Below are 22,207 nucleotides of genomic sequence, written 5' to 3'. Positions count from 1 at the left end.
CCTCCGCAGGCCGATTATCTCCGCTCCTGACGCTCCTCCCTCCACCCTCCCACCCGCGGGCTGGCGGGCTGGCCATGGCTACCTACCTATAGAGGTATATACTGGCCCTTTCGGCCTCGGCAGACCACCTGGGCATGTCAAGTGCTTGCATGGCTCAGAATGGCCTTGCCTCTTGCACTTATTATTGCTCGCTGGGCCCAATGCAGTCCGAGTGTGCCAACCTGGGCAACATCTCACCATCCGCCTAATACCACCTTCCCTTCTCAATCCCTTCGCCCGTCGTTGGATTTGCCGGGGAATACAACTGGCCGTTGCACCACTAGCCTCAATTGATGCTGCCACCACACGGAGGACCCCCCTATCTCGACCGTGGCATGGAAAACCCTCAATTCCGCCGTCCGCGGGGCACCCAGGCTCGTCGACGCGGGGCCTAAACCTGCTCAAACGCCCTCAGTCGGCCTCGTATCGCCCCGCATCCAAGCTGTCTTATCCGTCTGCATGTCGGACCTGACTGCTCTGGTGGGGGGAAACTGCTCCCTTCACAGCATCTTGATGGCATTCGATGCAACGTAGATAGTCATGTCCCCCGCGGGTGCTCCCTTGCCCCCCTCGAGAGCGTATAAGCCACTGGACTTATAAAGCAGCCGGATATGCAGGTACAATGCGGTCCTCAAGCCTTGGTCCGGGTCGGACCAGGGACACGGGACTTTGAGGTTCTCTCTTGTGTAGAAAGCAGACACTTCACTTCATCATGGTTGTCTGGAAAGCCCCCCTTGCGGCCTTGGCTGGCCTCACCACCATTGCCTGCGCCTCTACTGCCAGAAGGGACGACACTGCGCCCAAGTTCGAGAAGACAAACGTCCCCGGCGCATACATTGTCGAGCTCGCCGACGACCAGGTACCACCCATGGCCACGTCCAGAGTATAGCTTGATCTGACCCCCATGCAGGATGCCACAGCCCTCCTCAACCAGATCGAGGCCGAAGCAGGTGTCTCTGGGGTCTCCCAGCGTGTCAGCCTCCGGTCTAAGGTCTTCAAAGGCGTGTCCTTCCAGGTGGATGGCCCCGACAGTGAGGCAGCCAACAGGATCGCCGCACTGCCCCAGGTCAAGCAGCTGTGGCCCGTCCCATTGATCTCCGTGCCCAAGCTGGACGTCACCTGGACGGGCAAGGACAATCCCCCGTCCAAGTTCAAGCGCCAGGCCAACTCGACCGACTCCTGGCCGCCTCACGTCCTTACCCAGGTCGACAAGCTCCGTGCCAAGGGCTTCACCGGCGAGGGCTTCCGCATCGGTATCGTGGACACCGGTATTGACTATACCCATCCCGCCCTCGGGGGCTGTTTTGGCCCCGGCTGTTTGGTAGAGTACGGGGCAGATCTCGTGGGTGACACCTTCGATGGCACAAGTGCTCCCGTCCCTGACGGCGATCCGTTTGATGGTTGTCAAGGGCACGGCACACACGTGGCTGGCATCATTGCAGCGGCGGAGAACCCCATGGGATTCACGGGAGCCTCTCCCGGCGTGAAGCTCGGCATGTACCGCACCTTTGGGTGTCCTGGCGTGACCACGGGTGATGTCCTCCTGGCAGCCGCCATCCAGGCCTTCGAGGACGGGTCCGACATCATCACAGGGTCCGTTGGCGGGCCTAACGGGTGGGCCGGAGATGCGTTTGCTGTCGCTGTCTCGAGGATCGTGGAGGCGGGTGTACCGTGCACTTTTGCTGCTGGCAACGAGGTTGGTGATTCCGATGGCCTGTTTGGCATCAGCACCCCGAGCACTGGGGACGGGGTCATGTCTATCTCTTCGTACCAGAGCGAGGGAGCAGACAGCCCAGGACGGGTATCTGCCTACACCAGCTGGGGCCCTACCTTTGAGCTCAAGCTGGCCCCAAGTTTCGGCTCGCCTGGCGCTGGTATCTTGAGCACCTGGCCCGTCGCCCTTGGCTCATACGCCGTTGCGTCGGGGACGTCGATGGCTACGCCCTTGGTGGCGAGTATCGTCTCTCTCGTGTCCCAGGTATGTCGTTCTCACGTCCGCAAGACCTGAAATTGCCATTCTGTTTCCGGGTTTCCTCCTTTTCTAACATCAACAGGCTCGAGGGACAAGGGATCCGGACCTGATCAAGAGGCTTCTGGCGTCCACAGCCAAGCCAGCAAAGTCACAGAATTACGGCGAAGCCAACAGCGAACTGGCGCTCGGTCCAGTTCCGCAGCAGGGTGCCGGTATGGTCCAGGCCTTTGACGCGGCCTATGCCACGTCCGTCCTCGGTGTCGCCAGCCTGTCGTTCAATGATACCGACAACCTCTCCGAGGCTTCTTTCACCGTCACCAATGTCGGGGACACCCCAGCAACATACAACCTGTCTCATGTCCCGGCCCTCACAGCTACGACTCTTTTCGAGATATACCGCAGCAGCTCGCCCGCCGTGGACACCGTATACGCGACACTGACCTTCGAGCCAACCTCGTTCACCCTCGAGCCCAATGATACGTCCGAGGTTCGCGTGAGCGTTGTACCCCCAAAGGGTCTCGACGCCGTCGCCCTGCCCGTGTACTCCGGCTGGGTCGCCCTGAACGGCACCGACGGCGACGGCGACATCGCCCTCTCTCTGCCGTACATCGGCGTCGCGGGCTCCATGAGGAACGCCACCGTCCTCGCCTCCCAGCGCCTCTTCTTCAGCCGCAGCGACGACGAGAGGAACCCGGAGGTGCCCGCAAACACCACCTTCCAGCTGCCCGCCCCGGCCGCCCACCCGGACTGGGCCCAGCCGCCTTCCAACACCTCGGACCTGGTCCTGCCGGTGGGTGCCCTGCCTGATCAGTCCGTCTGGCTGGTCATGGGCAGCTCGGAGGTCCGCATCGAGGCCGCCCCCGTCGACCCCGGTAGCCCGGGCACTGGGGACAACGGCCTCGGGGTGGTCACTCTCGGCAACGTTGCTGGATACCCGCTCGCCTACCACAGACCCATTGGCTGGATGAGCCCTTGGGATGGCAGCCTCGCCGACGGCTCGTGGGCACCGGCCGGGCGGTACAGGCTTAGCATCTTTGCGCTCAAGATCGCCGCGGACAGGGACCTTGTGGAGAGCTGGGACCGATATGACTCTCCAGAGTTCATTATCCGCTATGTGCAGGTGTGAGATAGGGATGGACCTAGTCGCTATCATTGATTATAAACTACACATGCGTCAATGGTGGAGATATGTATGTGTAGCATATATGTATCTGTTTGTGAATATTTCTATTCCTTACTTACTCAGTCTCGTCAATCTTGGCCCAAGCGCCTTTGACTTGATGAGAATTTTTTTTTGAGCTTTTGTGCTCGAAGCTAAGCATGATTACCATCATATGGAAGCTACTGAAGAATAGTTGGTACTCACACATAAGCTCTATTTAAGACAGACGATTTTGAGGTGTTCATAATTGTTCCCATTGCCAGAATGAGCTGTCTTCGCAGTCACTCAAAGCGTTCACAAGAGGCGCTTCACAGTCAGTGTAATTATACCGTGTTTGAGTTAACTTCTATAGGTTCTCACCGCATTTTTTACGTACTTTGTAGATTCTGACGATTCTAGCAACAAATAAGAATACAAGCAAATACGAAATAAGCAAATCCCATTTGAGAAAATACATCGCGGCCTTACAAAAACTCCACCACCTTCAGGTTTGTGGAATTGAAGACAATTTATTTGAACAATCTTCCGTGGGTAAGCAAAAACCCAAAATCAGGAAAATGGAAAAGGGGATGGCATAATCCAGCATAATCCAAGATTGCATCTCGATGGCAATCAATCCGAGCCACGTAGATGCTTTTGCGACGTGGGAATGATGCCCAAGCGGCTCGTCACTTTATGCTGACATGTGCATAACATAGAAATCGCACGGAGTTCTCTTCAGCAAAGGCTTTCACAGACTGAGGTCGCAGACTAGACACGGTCTCTGTCGTTGACACCCGCGTTGCGCCTGGACCAGCACCGCTGAATAGCTTGCCGTATGCGCTTCAGACCTTCCACGAGGAATGAGAACTTCGGGGCTCCTGTTGCGAGGCTGGCATGTTCCCTGGCTGCATGTGTATCGTTGATGTCTGCGAAACGACTGTCAGAAATCTCAAGATGATCCCTCCTCCGGTGCTATAAAGCCTGATTTCGGGGCAGAACGAGCAGATTAAAGCTTACCAGGTAGTCTCTGCATTTCAGCACTCGAACCAGCTGATCCCGATGGCGACTTGGGGAGAAGAATCTCGCGAAGTTCCTGGAACTTCCGGATAGGATACTTGTGACTCTCATTTGCCGCAGTCCTTTCGGGAGCTAGCTCCTCGTGTATGCGGTTGCACTCGCTTCGCAGCTTGTTAACCCTGTCCACAGTGTCCATAATGTGTGTTGGGACCGAGAAAGCGCTCTTTTGGGCCAGGTAGTCGGCGATGCGCATAAAGTTATAGAGAGACAGGATATAACAGTGGTTGTCATCCGTGTCAGGGGGTTGGAGCCATGTCTTTTCGCAGGCGAATTTCCATCCTTTATCTCTGAGGAATATGGCTACGATCTTGGTGTCTTTGGTATATTGTTCCCAGCACTCGTTCGCCCTTTCTCAGGATATGATGAATCAGACGACGGGATAAGATGTGTTCGAATCGAGGAGGTAAAAACGGTCATCGGAAGAATATGAAATTTGCCTGAGATAATATAGCTTTTGTGATAGAAAATGAGTTTCCCGCTGGACGTTTGTATCTAGAACAGAGGGGAATCGAACCTGGGTGGTTGGCTATAATTTCATATTGAATGCCGGAGGCACTTTCAATGTGGTTTAAGATGCATGCTCATATTGGACTTTGTTTCCTTGTCCGACAACGCGGCAACACTATGGTCAGAGTCATTCATGGTTCAAGACAAAGTCGAGGTACACTGAAGACCATTCACTGTGGTACCAATACCAACCGAAAGAGGAAGCATGATAGCCTCAGGCTCATCCAAACAACGTCACGGACAAAAAGAATAATAAATATCAACTGCTCAAATTTCATGGGCACAAGGGAAATAATTCAAACAACGAAAGAGAAAATAATATCATTGTTGATTTGTGATACATCATCGCCCGTAACAAGACTCTGACACCCCAATCACGGAGCATCAGGCGAGATTATGAATTGGTGAAAGAAAGTAAACAATCAATCTTGGCTGGGGGGAAATAAAGATCCCACCACACTTTTCCCCTTGTCGCTACAACACAATGTACGTAAATCGACCCAGTTTGATTGTCAATCTTGGAGTTCTGTTGAGCCCTCTGGTAGTGTTGGGCATAGTCAGCGGAAGCCTTGCCCGGAGAATTCGCCTTTCGAATCTGGCGTGCGCGTTTGCATACCGTATATAAGCTAGCAAACGTCGAGACTGAGCACATACGGCCATAGGTACCAGAAAATTCGGGATCCCGTCCGCTCTCCCATAGACAAGCTGGTGACCGCTGGATTAGTAGTTGGGTCGGTGACGACCAGCGAATACCCGGTGCCGTATGTTTTTTTTTCCTGCTTTTTTTCCCCTCTATTACGGTCGATTTCTCTTTGCAGGTTCTCTATGCTTGGAACGAGTTTTGATAAATAGGAAGGGAAAATTACCAGGCTTGGCCCCTCCGCTTGTGATAACCTTATAATCGATAACATGAGCCAGAGTACGCCCACCCAGCTTCCACAGTATGCCCACCCAGTACTTCCTTTTCTTAGTATTACATTAATAAGACTAGGTACTTTTCTAAGTAAGCACAAAGTTTACCCCACATATAAGAAGCTAGGGTAGCTATTTTCCAATTTAAGCAATACTTTAAAAATATAAGCCTAAAAAGCCCAGAGCGCCCAGAAGCCCCCAGAGCGCCCAGAGGGCCGCAGAGGGCGCAGAGGGCGAAGAGGGCGCAAAGGGCAAAGGGCAAAGGGCAGAAGTAACTTTTAAGTTGCAAATAAAGGGGTAGCTATGGGACCCCTTTGGGATAGCTATAGCTATGCTTTGTCAGTAACCCCACAGTACCAATATTTTATAGCACGTGCAGCCAATTTCCTTATACTGGGTGGGCCAACGCTAAAAGCTGGGTGGGCATACTGTGGAAGCTGGGTGGGCGTACTCTGGCTCGATAACATTAGCAGTATACATTGCGGTGCATCAATCGACCAATCCCTGCACGGGAAACACATGCATAAAGCGTGCGAATTGAGTGTGAATTGGGCGTGGGCGTGCGAGTTGGGCGTGGGTATCGTGCTCTGTTCGGCTGCAAAATATTATGAGTAAGATATCTGTGTACCATCCGTTTCTTTCTGTGCGAATATCCGTTCTCTTGCAGAATTAGCCAGCTTTGAGTAAGCTCCGCGGTGAGCGCACTCGCAAGGCTTGGGCACTCCCAGCTACGCTCGACCAATTCGTAATCAAGCATGAACACGCATCACTGAGCGTAGAACTTCCAAGAAGGTTTGGGCGTTGAGTTTATGTACATCCATATGTACCTCTGGAACGCGACTTGAGACTGCAGCACTGATCACCGTGCAGGTCGTTCCGGCTCCCTGAATTTTGTGTTAAGAGCATGCGTAGCGCCGGAGAGTAAATCGAGTCAAGGTGCTGTTTCATCCCTGAGCTGGACAACAATGAGCTCCACGAAGATAACAGTTACCCGCAAGTCCCAAACACAGCAGCGCCATCTTATGTGGTTCGTTATCCGCCGATGCTGGGTCGAAGCAAGTGCAGTTGCTCTGGACCCAAAGGTTTGTCCAACACTCGACAGTACGTAGAAAATAAGTAAGATGGCCCTTCTAGGGTGAACGCGGAAAACTATTCAGTGTAATTTCGTGTGACTGCTTCGCGAAAAGCTATTTCGAAAATCACATCACATGGGAGATTATGCATAGGGCATAATGCTGCACGTTACGACGTCTGTCTTTGGGCAACGTGTACTGGTAAACTTAATAAAAATGGTTAATCTATGTGCTGTATGTGGGTCCAGAATACGAGCCGTTGTTCAATGACTGCAAATAGCTGCTGCCCAATCTGCGGCCAAAGGATTACGGAAGGTAAGTCCTCAAGGCTTCTGCTTCGACTGCCCTCGGACCTACGGAATTTGAGCACGGCCTTTCCGAACGGCCAAATCCTTACTCTGTGCACCAAGTAACACAGCTGTGGTGGAAAGCTTGTGGTCGACTCAGCACATTGAAACCGGTAGCAGACTGCTCCGCCAAGAACTGTGATCTGTGGCCAAAGTTGGTGTAGCGAATATCGGACAATCACCTGCATTCCAGATGATACGATTTATCAATTCTCATTTTATGCAACCAATTCAAATTGACGTCGAGCAGGTCTAGACCAGAGTTGTAAATTCTGACAGCAATTTAATGCACTTCGCCCGCCCGGAACTGAGTGCCATCGATGAGTGAGTTGCTTGTTGACCTGCGTTTGGCTTCGTGTTCTGCTGGCATGTGAGACTGGGACACGCAAGTTCTAGACTTGTCACCGTCGTTGTTTAAGCTCCCGTTCCTCGAGTCCTGCATTGTCCGTGTAAAGTGGAACAATTCTCCGAAGCATGCACGCGCGGCTGAGCATCGTGGAAACAAGCTTTGCGCCCAAGATGGGAAAAGGGGCGAATCCCATTCGCAGAGACTCATCCGTATTTCCCGCCCTACAGCGGTCAAGCTTTCGGCGGATCTCGCCTTGAAACCGCTGAGGGTGTCCTCATGCAAACTTATCATGGCGCCTCCCGGCACACGAGCCCTCACTGCCGCCCGTGGGTGTGGACCCCCACGCCAGCTCACGCCTCTGACCCAAATATGGGGTGAAACATCCCAACTTTGCGGGCCGCCGCCCACGGCTCCGTGCCCGGTGATGCGACCCACACCCAGATGCTGATCTCATGCTACCAATTTGCTTGTGAAAGTCTCAGCCGCACAATCCAACCTTCACGGTTTGCCGCCTTTCCGATGCACTTTACTCTGCCAGCCTTATTCAATGGCTTTGCCAAGCCTTTTGGACATCCAGAATGCCCTTCAGGCAAGCGTGGACATTGAGTTCGGACTGGAGACGACTATTTACTTGCGAAAGCTTATAAAAGTAAGTTAGCTTACGAAGTGTTCCATATTTTACTGGGTGGCTCAGCTTACAATCCGGCCCCACCGGCAGATACATACGAATGCTACCACTTTGTGCCGATCGACGTCGAGACAGATGGGATGTTACCACAATCCTCGGTTGATCTTGATGAGCGATGAGTCGGGTTTAGGGGAACCTGTCGTCCTCAAAGGGCACCCTCAAAGATCCATCCATTCCCAACAGCGGAAAGACCCAACCCAACATCCCATACCTGAGCCCCTCTTGAACGCACCCCTCATGATGACTCCTACTTCCCGGTGAAGAGATGATGGAGGACCTCAAGGACTCCACGGGAGGTCTTCGGCTCCAGGTTCCCGGCAGTCCCCGAAACGCCCGCGTCCAGAGCGTCAGACAGAGCGTCATCCAGTTCCGTGCCAACAAGATCAGCTGGCTGGGCAGCCGGCTGGACGAGAAGGACACGCCCAAGTCTGCCATCGTCGATGATGACGACAAACTCAGCCTCTGTCCAGTCAGTAGCGTGACACTCGCGGACGAGCAGCCCCGGTTCAGGAAGCGCGAGACCTCCTCAATCCTCGAGCTGTTCTACGACCTCTGGGTGGTTGCAACCCTCAACGTCTTCACGTCGGCACACGAGATCACCACCCGGGACGAGCTGGCTTCGTTCCTGCAGTACATCTTCCTGCTGTGGACGACCTGGTTCCTGGTGGTAGCCTATGACGTCCGCTTCCTCGAGGACAGCGTCGTCGAGCGGCTCACCAGGGCGGTACAGCTCGGCGTCCTGCTCGTCTTCGTCCAGGCCGCGCCCTTCTTCGAACCAGCCGAGCAGACCCGTGGCGTCTTCGCCTCGCTGTCCCTCGTACTCGCCTTCTCCAGACTGGTTCTGGCGGGCCAGTACGGGATCGTGCTCTGGCAGACCAGGTATTTCGGGCAGGGTCGCACCGGGCTCGTCGCTGTCCTCGCCACCCACGTGCTGGCTGCTAGCCTGTACGCCATCGTGTCGGCGGCATTCTTTGTCCACGAAAACAGTCCGGCTTATGTTGCCTGGATGGTTGTGTCCACTTTTGAGATCGTTGCGAACCTCATCGTCGCGATGATGTCTCGGGTGGTCAGCTTTGAGGGCAGCCACCTGCCCGAGAGGCTCAGCCAGCTCACGCTCGTCGTGCTGGGAGAAGGGGTAATTAATCTTGCTCGCGACCTGACGAGCATCGAGCGAAACTCTCAGAATAGTTGGATGTCATGGAGTAAGTTGCCTTTGCGCAGATTAAAAACACAGGTCCCGTGCTGACTGCGTCGTGTCCAAACTGTCCAGGCCCCCAGATGCTGCTCATCTTCATCTCCGGCATAGCCATGGTGTACCTGATTTTCCAGATCTACTTCGACTGGATGCATCCTAACAGAATGACCTCATGGCCCCAAACCGCCTGGGCCCTCCTCCACCTGCCCTTCCACTTCGCTCTCCTCCTGGTAATGGAGGCTATGAACCAATTCATCATCTGGTGGAGGCTCCTGGAGCTCATCAGGCAGTCTGCGGCCGACATCTTCAACGTCCTGTCTACCCTGCCGGTCGTGCCAACGAGCCAAGAGGTCGCCTCCAAGCTGAACGAGACTGTCACGAGATTCGTTGAGACATACCCTGCGCAGGAAGACGGAACATTGGGGACTGAAGGCGTCATGGAAACCCTGAAGAACGTATCAAGCCTCCCCCAAGAGCTCTGGGATGAGCTCTCCAACAGGGCGGGCCACGCCAATGAGTCGTTTGTATCCAGCGGTGCCTTGGCAGATTCCCCCCGCGAATTCCAAGACGACCTGGTGGGGCTCTTCTCAACTACCATAGACACAATATTCAGCAACTTCGAGCTCGAACCGTTCGAGAGGGAGCCGACCGAGATGACGGATGCCTCCAGCGCCCAGAGGGAGGCGTTCGAGGCCACGACGCGCATGTTCAACCTCGTCTTCGTCTACGCGTTTCTCGCGGCCGGCACACTGGTGATCCTCCTAGTGCTCCTGCACGCTGCGTCCAAGAGGGAGGGCTGGACCCCGTTCAACATCCTGCGCTCCGTGTTCATCGGCGTGCTCGGGCTGGCGCTCATGTTCGTCACGACACTGTCCACCAACGCCACGAGCCTGCACAGCTTTTTCGACACGCCTTGGCCACTGCCTATGATGACGTCTACCTTTGTGATTGTGCTATTTCTGACACATGTGCCTCACCCGAGGTCTTTCCTTGGTTATGCAGCCCCAGCAGAGGAGCCTCCGGTTGAGGATCCGGCGTATGGGTGGCCTAGATACTACAACACTTCGATTCGACCATCACGAGTGAGGGATATGCCGGCCCAGGCCGGTGTTTAGACGTGGACGTCATGGAAAGAGCAGAGAGTGGAAGTAGACACGAGAGAGAGAGACACAGGGAAGGATAAACCAGAAGGCTTACCCTGGGTAGATGAATCTGCAGAAGACAAGAGAAAACATTAAAATACACAAGACAATACAAGACAAGACAAGACAGGCGAAACCACAGAATACAATGCAATACCAAACCCAATAGGCTGACCACTGTTCAAACACATACCACCTACTAGTCGCGAGTAACAAACACACATGCCTAGGCTGCGCAATTTCGGGAACTAGCTGGCTAGCTGGGCAAAACACGGCGGATTCAGCCTCGATTCCTCGTCGGGCGTGTTGGTGCGACGCTACCTTGATTCCTTGGTTCTGGCCGCCAGGGAAGGTGCCGCTAGAGGGCGGCGGCGGCGAATGAGAAGGCTGCAATGGGCTTGCCGAGATCCAGAAGGGGCAGCTTGACGTCATGCCGCCAGCAGGGAGTTAAGCTTCAACCAAGCTTGAAACACAACACCACCATGACAAACAGCCTAGCCGTCACTCGCTCTAGTCGACCCGGCTACGCTGGGCAAAGTTGGTCCAGGCCCCAGAGAAAAAAAAAGGGAGTCGGGACCCACGGCCAACAGTCCCTGCAGCCCTGACGACACACCCTCTCCATCTCCCCTTCCCATCCCGCGGTGAATTGGCTTCGCGATCGTCGCGTTGACCGTCAGCACATTTATTGAGGACGACCAACGCAGGTCGCAAGCATTTCTATCAATTGGGTGCCAGATCACCGCTGCGACTCTCTCTCAACATTTGACCTGTCTCGGCCCGTCTTAGTGACCTCTTCAGCCATCCTTAGCTACACCATGGCGTTCTCAAGGACTTCCCTCCTCGGGGCGATGCTCGCGTGCGCGCAATTGGCAGCGGCGGCCCCCAACCCTGTGGCCGCCGCCCATCCGATGATCACTCCTCCCCCATCTTTCGACCGTCGAGCGCTCGAACGCCTGGAGGGCCGCGATATCGACTTTGGAGGCTACCTGAACTCGGTGTTCTCGTCCCTCGGCTCCGGTGTCTCCAGCTTTGTAGCGTCCGGCGTGCCGCAGTTCTTCAATGACCTGCCAACCGGCACAGCCGTCGAGTCCAGCCTGGGCATTTCCTCGAGCGACCTCGATGCGTCGCCGACGCAAGCACTCAATGTGCCGCCGTACGCAAACTGGACGGATCAGGGGTGGAATATGCGGGTACACGGGAACATTTTCAAGCAACCCAACATCTCGCGGGAGAAGCTCAACGACCTGGCGAACGTCTTCCTCATTGACGTCGACATCGAGGACCTGCCCGAGGATCAGCAGAACCAGGCGCGGAACCTGACGAGCGAGATCTTCATCGTGCAGCAGGACAACGAGCAGGTCATCATCGACATCGTCAACGATGCGTCTGTTGACCCCAATACGGACAGCGGTGCGATCAACGCAGCCGGCGGAGCACAGAATATCACTATGCCTTTCAACACGACGGATCAGGGAGATTTCGACAGCTTCGTGATCCTGCAGAACACCACAGGGCCAAATGGCGGCCACCTGCTGCCAGGAAACGAGACGGATCAGCTGCAGGTGCTGGATCTCTGGGTCCGCGGTGCGGAGACAACGGGCAATGCCACAGCCTACCTTGTTCCGCCGACGGGTATCACTATTATTTCGGTATGATATATCTCCTGGCCCCCGTAAACACCTGTTCAACACACTAACAACCACCCTACAGGATATTGATGACATTCTTCGCGTCACAAAGATCTACGACCCGAAGGAGGGCCTGCTCAATTCGTTCGCCCGCCCCTTCACTCCTTGGGAGAACATGCCTGAGATCTATGCCAACTGGTCCAAGTCGATCCAGAACCTGCACTTCCATTACCTCACGACGACACCAGAGCAGGTGACCAAGAACTACATGGACTTTATCTACAAGACCTATCCGCTGGGCTCCTTCGACACCCGACCGCTCAACTTCAGCGATGTTTCGGCGACCCTGTCGATCCGCAAGTTCCTCCTGACCAAAGTCTTTGAGACCTTCCCGCAGCGCAAGTTCATCCTGGTGGGGGATACGTCCAACTCGGATGTCATGTCTGACTACCCCGAGCTGGTTAGCACCTTCCCCGGCCAGGTCCAGTGCATCTTCCTCCGCAACACGAGCTCCACGGACGACAGCGACCTGTTCCCGTACAACACCAAGGGGTTCAACGGTCTCAATCAGAGCCAATACATGTTCTTCAATGTGCCGGACGACTTGACCAATCTGGACATCGTCAATGGGAACTGCTACAACGCGAGCATAGTTCAGAACGTCACGTTCCAATTGCAGGGCCCCTACGGCCTGGGCAGTGCGGCGGGTGCGCTGACGCCGCCGAGCTGGTGGAGGAGTGTGAGCTGGGGACTTGGTCTGACGCTGCTGGTGGCGGCCATGTCTGCTTGATGATCTGGGTGTGATGCACGCCCGGTGGGTACGATGTACCATGATGACTGAATAGGCAACAAGGAAGGGACGACCCAGGGCATTGGCGTTTGGGGATATGGTTAATTGGAGACGTGCATAGGCTCACTGTCTTTCGGTACAAATGATTTACTGCAAAATGGACAACATAAGCCAAGTCAATTTTTGACCAGTTTCCGTGGCTGCGCGTCCAATTTGTGGCGCGGCGCAATTCCACAACGCTGGCTTTCAGCTATTTGGATGACATGCGGCCAGAGCCTGGCACTTGGTGTAGAAGAGCGCACGTTTATGTTTGCCCGAATTCTTGTCTCATCCTCACATTTTTGCCCCATCTTTCCGTTGCTCCGTATTTTCCGGATGTAGAAGGCACTTTTGAACGCGTTCGTGACTTGCTTCCTCAGCCAAGGCTCCCTGAGAGCTCTACCGTTCCCTCTCCCGTCTCTTCCCCATAGGTCCTCCTGCTCTTGACATCCGAAGATGTTGGACCGGAGAGCGAGAGCGCTCTTGACTCACTACCTATGTTGATCATACCTAGGAGAACTAGCCCCCTTTTTTCCAACTTTCTCTCACATATTGACTTTCGCTTGCTTTGTGGGCTCCTCTGCTCCGTCCATCGCATCTCGGTTCCAGCAGAACCTGCCGTTTACCTATTCCTGCCTCCATGGTGACAAGGAACTCGTCGACGATAGCTTGCCGACGCGAGCGGATCGGTCAGCCCTTTACGACCTCCCGATCTCCCGATCCGGTGAAGGGGATCTAATACGGTCTGCTTTCGAGACCCTTCGCCCCCAGCTAGTCTCCGCCTGGACTGCGATTCGCGGTCTCAGATGGCGATGAGACAGGAAAGATTGGCAAGTTGGAGACGTCAGTCAACAGTCTAAGCCTTACAACGTTTCCATGCAAGTCTGACAGAGGTGTGGACCACACCCAGGGCGTTTCGTGACCACCCCACAACCGTGCGCGAGACTTCGACGGCTGCAAGTTTGGTTGAGCATGCATGTCATCCACCCTCCCTGCCGCCTCGCCCTGGTCGCATCGCCCGAACGACGTCGTGCGGCCGGGCGTGCCCGTTTCGGTCAACCGCGGACGCACGACGTTACAGCCGCTTGCCCGTGTCCAAAACCTGCAAGCGAAGTCGGGAGTCAGCCGTGGCCGTCGGGGCCGACTCCATAGACGGACTTGGCACCTCTTTCGTGTTGATGATGCCCTCCAATCTTGGGGCTGTCACGGCTGTTTCCAGCATGGCGCGTTGTCGACGGGCAATGGGGGTCCACAACCCCGGGCTTTGTTGATCCACTCTGGTGCGCATGAGTGCGCGCGTGTGTGTGGGTCCCGGGGTGTCAACTTTGCTTTTTGTTCTCGGCTGCTGCCATCACCAGCCTCGGGATGCTACCACCATCTCCTGAACTACGCGCAGCGGGCAGCGTCGCTCCGTCCCAGTGGAAGCAGCACACACAGCGACGGTGGCCGTCTTACCGAGACACACAATTGCCGGCCGTGTTGCTCATGTGACAGCGACCGTCTGCGCGGCGGCCTGCACGGCATCATCACGTTTGGGGGTCACTGGCCCCCTCCCACCAAAAAGATACTCCACACAAACGGTACCCTTGTGTCCGTGCGCCGTACGGAATTTTCAGGTGAAGGAACCTCACCCTGCCTCACCTGGGTTGGTGGGGGTGGGCAGGTCGGTGGCTCGGCCTGGCCTCCGACAAGGGCGACACGCTACCCCCTTCTTCACGGGATCATGTACTGTGGTACCTATACATGGCACTGGCCTGCACCGCATGCACAGACAGCCATGCCTGCAGTTCGGCTGCGCGTCTGACCTCCGGGGCCCTGGTAAACTCAATTCAGGCTCGCATGACGCAGCTCGCAGGCCAGAGGAGGGAGGGATGGATGATGAAGCTCCCGGAGCCCCCAACCGGGCGAGGACAGCTGTCACTGCAGCGCGGTGTGTCGGCGGTCCGCCCTGCAGCGCATGCGTCGCCGTTGTGCGCTTCCTTTTTTCTTCTTTCCTTCTTCTCCCCCTCCTCACCTGGGCGACGGGCGCATGTCGTGCCGCGAGCCGAGCGGCAGCTTCCACAGATGGGGTCATCTCAGTGCCCGGCTGGCCCACCTGCCGCCGCCACAGAGCCCCCGCAGGGAAAGCATCGCAGTGCCATCCAACCGCGCGCGAGGCACCTCATGTCGTGGTGGAAGCTCGTATTGTTCGCGATGTTGGTCGGCCCATCAAGGTGTTCTGAGGGACCAAGTTTGATGTAAACTCAAAAAAGGCCGCCGTGCCTCGATCTCGCCTGCAACGGCGAAGCTCGCCTCACCGCCATGTCAGGCTGGCTGTTGGAGGACGTTACCGGTAGATGAAGAAGCCCCGGGCACATGTAAGACTGCGCGTATGTATGTGCCTACCCGCGCGCGCTGCAGCAGCAGCCATCTACTTCTACATGAACACTCGGGTCGTGGGGCGTTTCATGCCCGGGAAGCCTCCCAATTTGCGGGCGAGTCGGGCGAGCACAGCGTCCCCTTCCCGGCTCGCTACCGAGTGTCTTGGCGAATAAGCTCGGATTGGGTGGTTGGCAGTCTCGGGGGTCCCTCCACGGGATCTTTGTACGACCGTAGCATGGGGTAGGACAAGACTGTGACTGACTCTTCACACCGACGTTTCTTCTCCTGTTGATCTCTGTGCCTGAGCATCGCGTGTAATCCTTCGCAGATTGCTCTGCCCATCCGCTCCTTGCTGCGTGGTCCGCAAGGGAATGGATCGTCTAAACGCTTGATTCTTCCTGGCCTTCCCAAGTCTTTCAGTACCCTCTCATTGCCGACGTTGCAATCCAGACCACATGGGGGAAACGTGGTGCTCACTGCTTTTCCTCGCGTTGCCTTACCAGGCTCGGCAGGTTGCAACCAACGAGAGACGGCACGTCTAGACCTGGCCAGATCACAATTCCCCCTGCCCCCAACTTTTCTCTCCTCTCTCCCTCGCCCCCCCCCCCCCGGGACATAAAACGTGGGCCCATCGGGCCACGGTGGGCGCACTGCACTATTTGAAGTATATCAGATTGGATTTGGGACTACTGTGGAGGGCTTGCCTGTCAGTCCGATACCATCCCGCAGGCAGGCGGAAGCTACCCGTCATGTAGATTTTCGGCACTGTCTCAAATCTGACTAGTTGGTGCTTCTTGGTGTAACATGTCCTCTGCGTGGGTACGTATACATAAGAGGCCACAGTCGAGGTACAGCCGCGCAGGTGGACACGGAAAATATAGCACACGCTCCTACCTCTAGACAGCACCCTCCACCTGTTCCTGGATGCAACCCGCCACCCCCAACAGGGACAAACAAGCTCGGCCGCGGACCCCAGTCGACGCCCTGCCAGCCCTGGCCCCTGCTCCTGCGCGCCAAGTTTTGGGGAGGGGGGCCTTTTATTCTCAACGGTCCCGGCTCGCAACCCAAGATAGATCCGCGGGAGGAGTGGCTGGCCCGGGAAGACACAACGTCGAATCGTCTGGATGCTGGGAGCCGATTCCCCGAGATTATCTGGCCGTGAAGAAGGCCCGCGTCCTGGCCTGGGGGTTCCCGATGTCGGCACATGGGGAATCTACAGCATACGTACATCACCTATCCTTCCGGGAGCGCGGGAGGTGCGGACTTGGCTGCGCGGGCACTCGAACCAGGTCCTGGCTTGCTGTGTTCTTGGTTCTCGTCACTCTGGTATTCTTGATGCGAGGGTCCATTCAACCAACCGTCCAATTTTCGATAAGGAACCCCTGAGCGATCAGAAATTAAAACACTGCTTGTCGTACGACAAGCCTCCATTCTCTGGTGGGGAAAACTGAGGTCTTGCCGCCCAGGTATTCTTGTCTGCCCGTGCCGCGCCTGGATATCAGATCACGTTATACCGACCCGCCCATCTTCGAAACCCAAAAAGAACACGGGATTTTTAAACGCGCGAGCCCTGGAAAGAGACCAGGAACCAAGAATCAGACTTTTTGCCTCCAGCGCCATGCTTTACAGACAATCTCGGCACCTTCCGTCGGCATATGCCGCAGGCTCAGGCAGCTTCCTACTTCCCCGTTGTGGCAGGTCCCCTTCCTAGCGTTGGCCTCATCATGAAAAGTCTCCATTCGTCCTGCCCATGACCACAGAAATATCCGAACCCCGTATAGACAGACGACCACACAGCCGGGGACGTCAGAGTCGTCGTATACTCCGCAAAAACACGTGTCCCATGGCGTTATTCACGCCGGGGAAAAAAAAAAAAAAAAAAAAAAAAAAAAAAAAAAAAACCCAGACCCAGACATTCTTCGCCTTGCCGCCTCGCGTAAACACATCCACGGGGAACCCTTCCCCCTCCAACTGACAAACCTCACGTATGAGCACAGCCACTCCGCCTGGAAGGTGTATCCACAGTTGACTCCATCCACGTCGTCCCATGAGAAAGTACCCTAGTGCTGCTTTGACACACAAATTTGAAGTGGTCATCTCGTCGTATCCAAGCGCCACCCAAACGGTTGACCAGCGTCTACCGTCGGCTCCACCACTCCTTGTCGGTGGCCATTGTCATCCACCTTCGCCATGTTGAAACGGTCCAGACGTGCCAATGATGTGTTGGGTGAAGGAGGAAGGAGAAATAGAGACAAAAGGGGGTAGAGGGTGGTCCACGACCAAAATTGTTGCCATCTCAGGTGATAGGTGGTCTGGATGGTCGGTTCCACGGCCGTAGATCGTGCCAGCGGTGTTCTGGCCGGAAGACTCGAGTCACAGCAGCAGATGCTGCAGGAGCCAGCGACCTAAGCCCGCGCCTACGCCGAGGGGTAGACGGGCCTCGGAGTGTCGCTGGTGACAGTCGGGCCGACCTGCACGGGGGCCTTATACCGGAGGCTCCAGTAGAGGCCCAAGGGATCCGTGGCAATGAACTCCATGAGGCACTCTTGCCGCATGCCGTTATCGTCATAGTAGGGGACTATGATGTCCCTGAATTGCTGTTGGGGCGGGGCCTCAATAGAATCTCTGCCCTCAGCCTGGAGAAGGAAGCGGTCAGCCAGCTGGCTCTACCTCGGCGCAGGAGATGGGATGTGCAGGTGGGCCTGGGGACTCACGAGACAGTTGGCACATGGTGAATTGTTCACATATACCCAGTTCGTGCAGTTGTGTGTGTAAAAGTACTTGCACCTGTACTTGTAGAATCCGCCGCTTCCACTCATGATGACTTCTGGCGGTACTTCGATGTTTGAGAGAGAGGCGAGGGTGAGACGGGTAACAGATTCGGTGAGGCCTGTTCACACTTGAGGCAACGCAGGAGGGAGGCCTCGTAACACAGCGAGGGGGACAGAGATTCTGGTCGGATAGGCTGTAGCTGTTGAAAACAAATGCTGAGAGATCCGCCGTTGGTTTCTGGGCGAGCAGAGGTAGATGGAGAGCAGTAGAGGCTAGAATCACCTGAGAGGAACATGAGACTTTATATGTGGCCCCCGAAGGAGGACATTTAAGGTGTGCAAGGGACAAGGGTGACAACAGCGGAAGACCAGGGTCCCACACCTGTCAAGCTCGAGAGGGTGGGTTGGTCTCCTGCCAGGGGTCCCTATGGGAGGGAGACCGGGGTGGGAGCGGGCAGGGGGTGGTGGATAGATGGATGAGCAGTACCGTACCGTGGCAGGCGTGGCTGCGCGGGCAGGGTCTGATGGACACTGACACCGACCCTGATGGAGTAGGGGAGGGCCAAAACGTCCCGCCGTCCCGCCGCCGATCAAAGGGCGCCGTCGCATCTCCCGTAGTGGGTTCATTTACTATGGGCTCCTCCGTTGCTCGAGGAGCCACGCCTTGGCTTCTGACATGGGCCCTCCCCACTGTAGCTGTCACGCTGCGGATGCGGTGGACGCAGAGGTGCCTTGCAACATGTGCATGCACTCTGCCGCGTACACGCAGACCGAGCACTGCGGGCGTGTGTGGCCCTCCTCGACGTGCCGACATGCCAGGCCGTCCCAACGTTGCCCGGGGCCATGACTAATAAACGGGGAAGGAGGTCCGGCTGCTGCATGTGAATGGCCTCAGCTGCACGTCAAAGGGCCAACATGGTTAACCCGCGGCCATGCCCCGGTTTTGCTGCAGGCTGTCTGGCAGCGCGTATGCAATTCGGCCAATCAGGCGGGGGCCCGTCAAGACCGGAGACGGGGTCACGTATATCATTTGATGGGAAGAATGAGAGAAAGACCCGGTCGACGCCTCTCGACGGTGGTGGAGGTGATCATTCACGTTGCTGTTGTTGTATGGTTGTTGTTGTTATTGGGACGACAAGATCGGGATGTGCGCGGGTACGGGTTACAGATAGGAAAGATCAATTGCTGGGACCTGCCCATTGGAGGGCGGGGGGACACTGGTCAAGGGACCTGATAGGCAGAGCATTGGGGCGGGCAGCGAGAGAGCTAGGCGAGCGGGGAGAGAGGGACAACACCGAAGGGAAGAGGGAAAAGAGCGAGAGCAAATGTGAAAAGTGACACAAGAGCGTTTGGATGAGAGGTTTTGTATGCGAAGAGCGGCGCGCTGGTACTGTGTCGACGAAGAGAGGCGGGACCGGGAATCCAGGAATCGGCCTGCATCACGGTCCCGCTGCCCGCGCGAGTTGGCTCTCGCATGTTGATTGACAGATGCGATCCACCGTTGCGGAGACAGACCGGACGCAAGCCATGGTCGCACATCCATACAGACAACAGCACATGCACGTCTGAGCAGTATCGTACGCGCACTTGTATAGCCTGCACTCAAGATGGATCCAGGCCGAGACTCCATCCCGTGTCTGCGTGTCGTCTGCGAGCAGGTAGGCTCTGCCCTGCTCTGCCCTGCTCTGTGCTGCCATCCCCTCTCCGTCCCGTGTCCATCCTGGCTCCCGGACGGGAGTGACCGAGACGTAGATCTCGACAGCCATCTCTTTTCGGACGACCAGATGGGTTGCGGCCGCCAGCCCAGCCCAGCGCAGAGGCTGTACAACCCCAGGCTAGCACCCAATCGAGGACATGAGCATGAGGCTCAACAAAGGGCGATCGACGTGCCGAGTCCCCACCACACGTAGGAGGGATGGTTGTTCTGTGTGTATGTACATGGCCACATGGGTGGCGTGTGCGTGAGCGAAGTACCGCAGACGGGGCAGAACGAGGCAATGACGAGGTTGAGCGAGCCTTTGGGCCTCTGTGAGAGCGCCCATCCCTCCCCGTTCTGGCGGAGTCTCGGGGCCAAGGGCTGAAAGAGGACAAGGTCGAGCGAGTGTCCAAGGTGTCGTCGCAAGCCTCTGTGCAGCTTTGACGAGTTGAGTTGACAGCGTGACGGCCTCGCAACCTCGCCTCCTCTCGGGGGTGTTAACTTGCAACTAAAATAGCAGCGTACCTAGCCACAACCCAATTGCGGCACAACATGGTACGGTACCGTATGGTACGATACACGGTAGAAACAGGATAGCACTGGCCAGACAGATGCCATTCTTCAGACAGAAATCAACCAGGTGGAGCTCGAGACCCTGAAGTGGACCGGACCCCTGTTAGTCTTTGACATCTGCGCCTAGCCACCTAGCCATGTGCGGTACAGTACACACCTACCTGCTTGGGTACCAAGGTAGCTGTGCCCTGCATGTGTACTGTGCATGGTAGTGTATAGTTCTTGGGATGGTGGATGCAAAACATCAGTCGACACACAGACACACAGGCACATACACACATGTCCATGTGCCCTCAGGTGCCATGGTATGGATGGCATGGAAGGCGTCGACCACGGTACAGCATAGCACTGGACGGAGGCCGGGCCCTTATTAGCGCCCTGCCGTTTCTCCAGGGGTCTTCCTGCCCGGTTCCTGTTCCTGCTCCAGCTCCTGCTGCTTCCAGGGTTGTCCGCTGCAACGGTGACGTGCCTCGTTCGACCACACGCGACTTCTTGATCTGTCACAACGCCTGATACTGTATGGAGGCTTAGATAGGTGACATGCCCGTCGCCTGCCCCCCCTCCTCCCTCGCCTTCTACCCCTCGCCTTCTACCCCTCGCTTTCTGCCAGCAGCAACAGCAACGGCGACACCATGCCCGCCTCCCGGCTCGGACTCGGCTTGACTCGACGAGAGCCGTCAGCCGCCGTACCGTCTTGTCGCCCGCCCGCCCGCGAAGACTCTCTCCGATGCATCTTCTGTGGGGAAATTGATCCTCGTGTCGTGCATGGTGCCACATCCTCTGCCGCGTCCATTCAAGCTCCCGACCAGCACACCTCCGCTTGACGGCTCCGGGCGGATCTCTTCCCATTCGCACGTCAGTCCAAACGTGCAGCCGTGGTGGGCGGGTGAGACACCATGCAGCCCTTCTCATCAGGCACTTCCCGCGCCGCGTCCCCACCCTCCAACCATACCCTTGGCCCCAGACCAAGGTTGGCATCCGACAGACAGACCGAAGGTCTCTCTCTCAACCCACACAAACACACTCAGCAAAGACACACAGACATTCGCATGCATGTCATCCGTGCTTGCCGTGCCTTTGTCAGCCACTCCTCGTGGTGGCGGCGCTCCGAAAACAATATTGCGCTCCGCCCTCGCCGCCCCTTCATGTCAATTGTCTTGACGATGCACCAATCTCCAGCAGGGGCTGGGTGTGGGAGCCACGGTAGACGATGATGAGACAAGCCGGCCTTGTCGGGTCGTTTTGGCCTGTGCTGGCGCAGATGGTCAACAACATCCATGAGGAGCTAGCTGCCTGGTACTCACCCATCCTTTCTTCAACCCGATTGCTTGTTCGTCTGGATCCTCATGCCCCAACAGAACACCAGAACGTCGAGTGCCCGCCTCTTTGGCGTGCCCTCAGCGACTGGTCTCCAGTCACCTACAAACGCTAAGCGGAAGCACCCACGCCTTGCCGTGCATGACAGCTTACTACTCTACTCATCCCGCCAGGATGACGTTCCTTTCTCGGTGTCTCTCCCCACAGTCCCTCGCCCCTGGGTGCTGTTCATATTGCCTGATCCAGCCTTGACGGGACGGAAGCGAGGGCTTGCAGCCGGCATGGAGGCACACAGGTCCTACATATCCACTGAAATGTTGATATCGTGTTGCCACGCCTCAGGATCGAGGATGATACCCTCAATCCTGAATCTGTGCCGCCATTAGCCATAATGGGTCACACAGCGTGGTCCTTGCCCCCGCAGAGATCACCGACCCCTTCCTGTATGCTGCAAGCCCCAAGGCTGCATGTCGTGGGCCTCCATATACCATCCTCCACAGGTGGTCTCCAGTGGGCTGCTTTTGAGAGAGCTGAAGACTTTTGGCGCCGATACCTTCGCATTTCCATTTTTATTTTTCAGCCCTCGC

The 22,207-nt window shown here is 56.2% G+C and overlaps 5 protein-coding genes across 5 annotated transcripts; 3 read left to right on the top strand and 2 right to left on the bottom strand.

Annotated features, from left to right (window-relative positions):
• Window positions 1–751: 751 nt before the first annotated feature.
• INS49_011841 (uncharacterized protein) lies at window positions 752–3,137 on the top strand (the record flags this gene model as incomplete). Its single annotated transcript, XM_043172550.1, has 3 exons — window positions 752–898; window positions 950–2,017; window positions 2,094–3,137. The coding sequence occupies 3 exons, from the start codon at window positions 752–754 to the stop codon at window positions 3,135–3,137; spliced, it is 2,259 nt and encodes a 752-aa protein (XP_043024295.1).
• Window positions 3,138–3,923: 786 nt separating this feature from the next.
• Window positions 3,924–4,368, bottom strand: INS49_011840 (uncharacterized protein; the record flags this gene model as incomplete). Its single annotated transcript, XM_043172549.1, has 2 exons — window positions 3,924–4,081; window positions 4,173–4,368. The coding sequence occupies 2 exons, from the start codon at window positions 4,366–4,368 to the stop codon at window positions 3,924–3,926; spliced, it is 354 nt and encodes a 117-aa protein (XP_043024294.1).
• A 3,599-nt stretch (window positions 4,369–7,967) lies between these two features.
• On the top strand, window positions 7,968–10,418 carry INS49_011839 (uncharacterized protein; the record flags this gene model as incomplete). Its single annotated transcript, XM_043172548.1, has 3 exons — window positions 7,968–8,069; window positions 8,419–9,310; window positions 9,379–10,418. 3 exons carry the CDS (start codon window positions 7,968–7,970, stop codon window positions 10,416–10,418), a joined length of 2,034 nt encoding a protein of 677 aa, XP_043024293.1.
• Window positions 10,419–11,260: 842 nt separating this feature from the next.
• On the top strand, window positions 11,261–12,863 carry INS49_011838 (uncharacterized protein; the record flags this gene model as incomplete). The annotated part of the gene is made up of 2 exons (XM_043172547.1): window positions 11,261–12,094; window positions 12,156–12,863. The coding sequence occupies 2 exons, from the start codon at window positions 11,261–11,263 to the stop codon at window positions 12,861–12,863; spliced, it is 1,542 nt and encodes a 513-aa protein (XP_043024292.1).
• A 4,817-nt stretch (window positions 12,864–17,680) lies between these two features.
• INS49_011837 (uncharacterized protein) lies at window positions 17,681–18,082 on the bottom strand (the record flags this gene model as incomplete). The annotated part of the gene is made up of 2 exons (XM_043172546.1): window positions 17,681–17,899; window positions 17,978–18,082. 2 exons carry the CDS (start codon window positions 18,080–18,082, stop codon window positions 17,681–17,683), a joined length of 324 nt encoding a protein of 107 aa, XP_043024291.1.
• Window positions 18,083–22,207: the final 4,125 nt, after the last annotated feature.

The sequence above is a fragment of the Diaporthe citri genome, assembly GCF_014595645.1.
Source record: "Diaporthe citri strain NFHF-8-4 chromosome Unknown scaffold_5, whole genome shotgun sequence".
NCBI classification, from domain to species: Eukaryota; Fungi; Ascomycota; class Sordariomycetes; order Diaporthales; family Diaporthaceae; genus Diaporthe; species Diaporthe citri.
The sequence above is the reverse complement of the archived record's forward strand: the minus strand, read 5'-3'. Positions and strand labels throughout refer to the sequence as shown.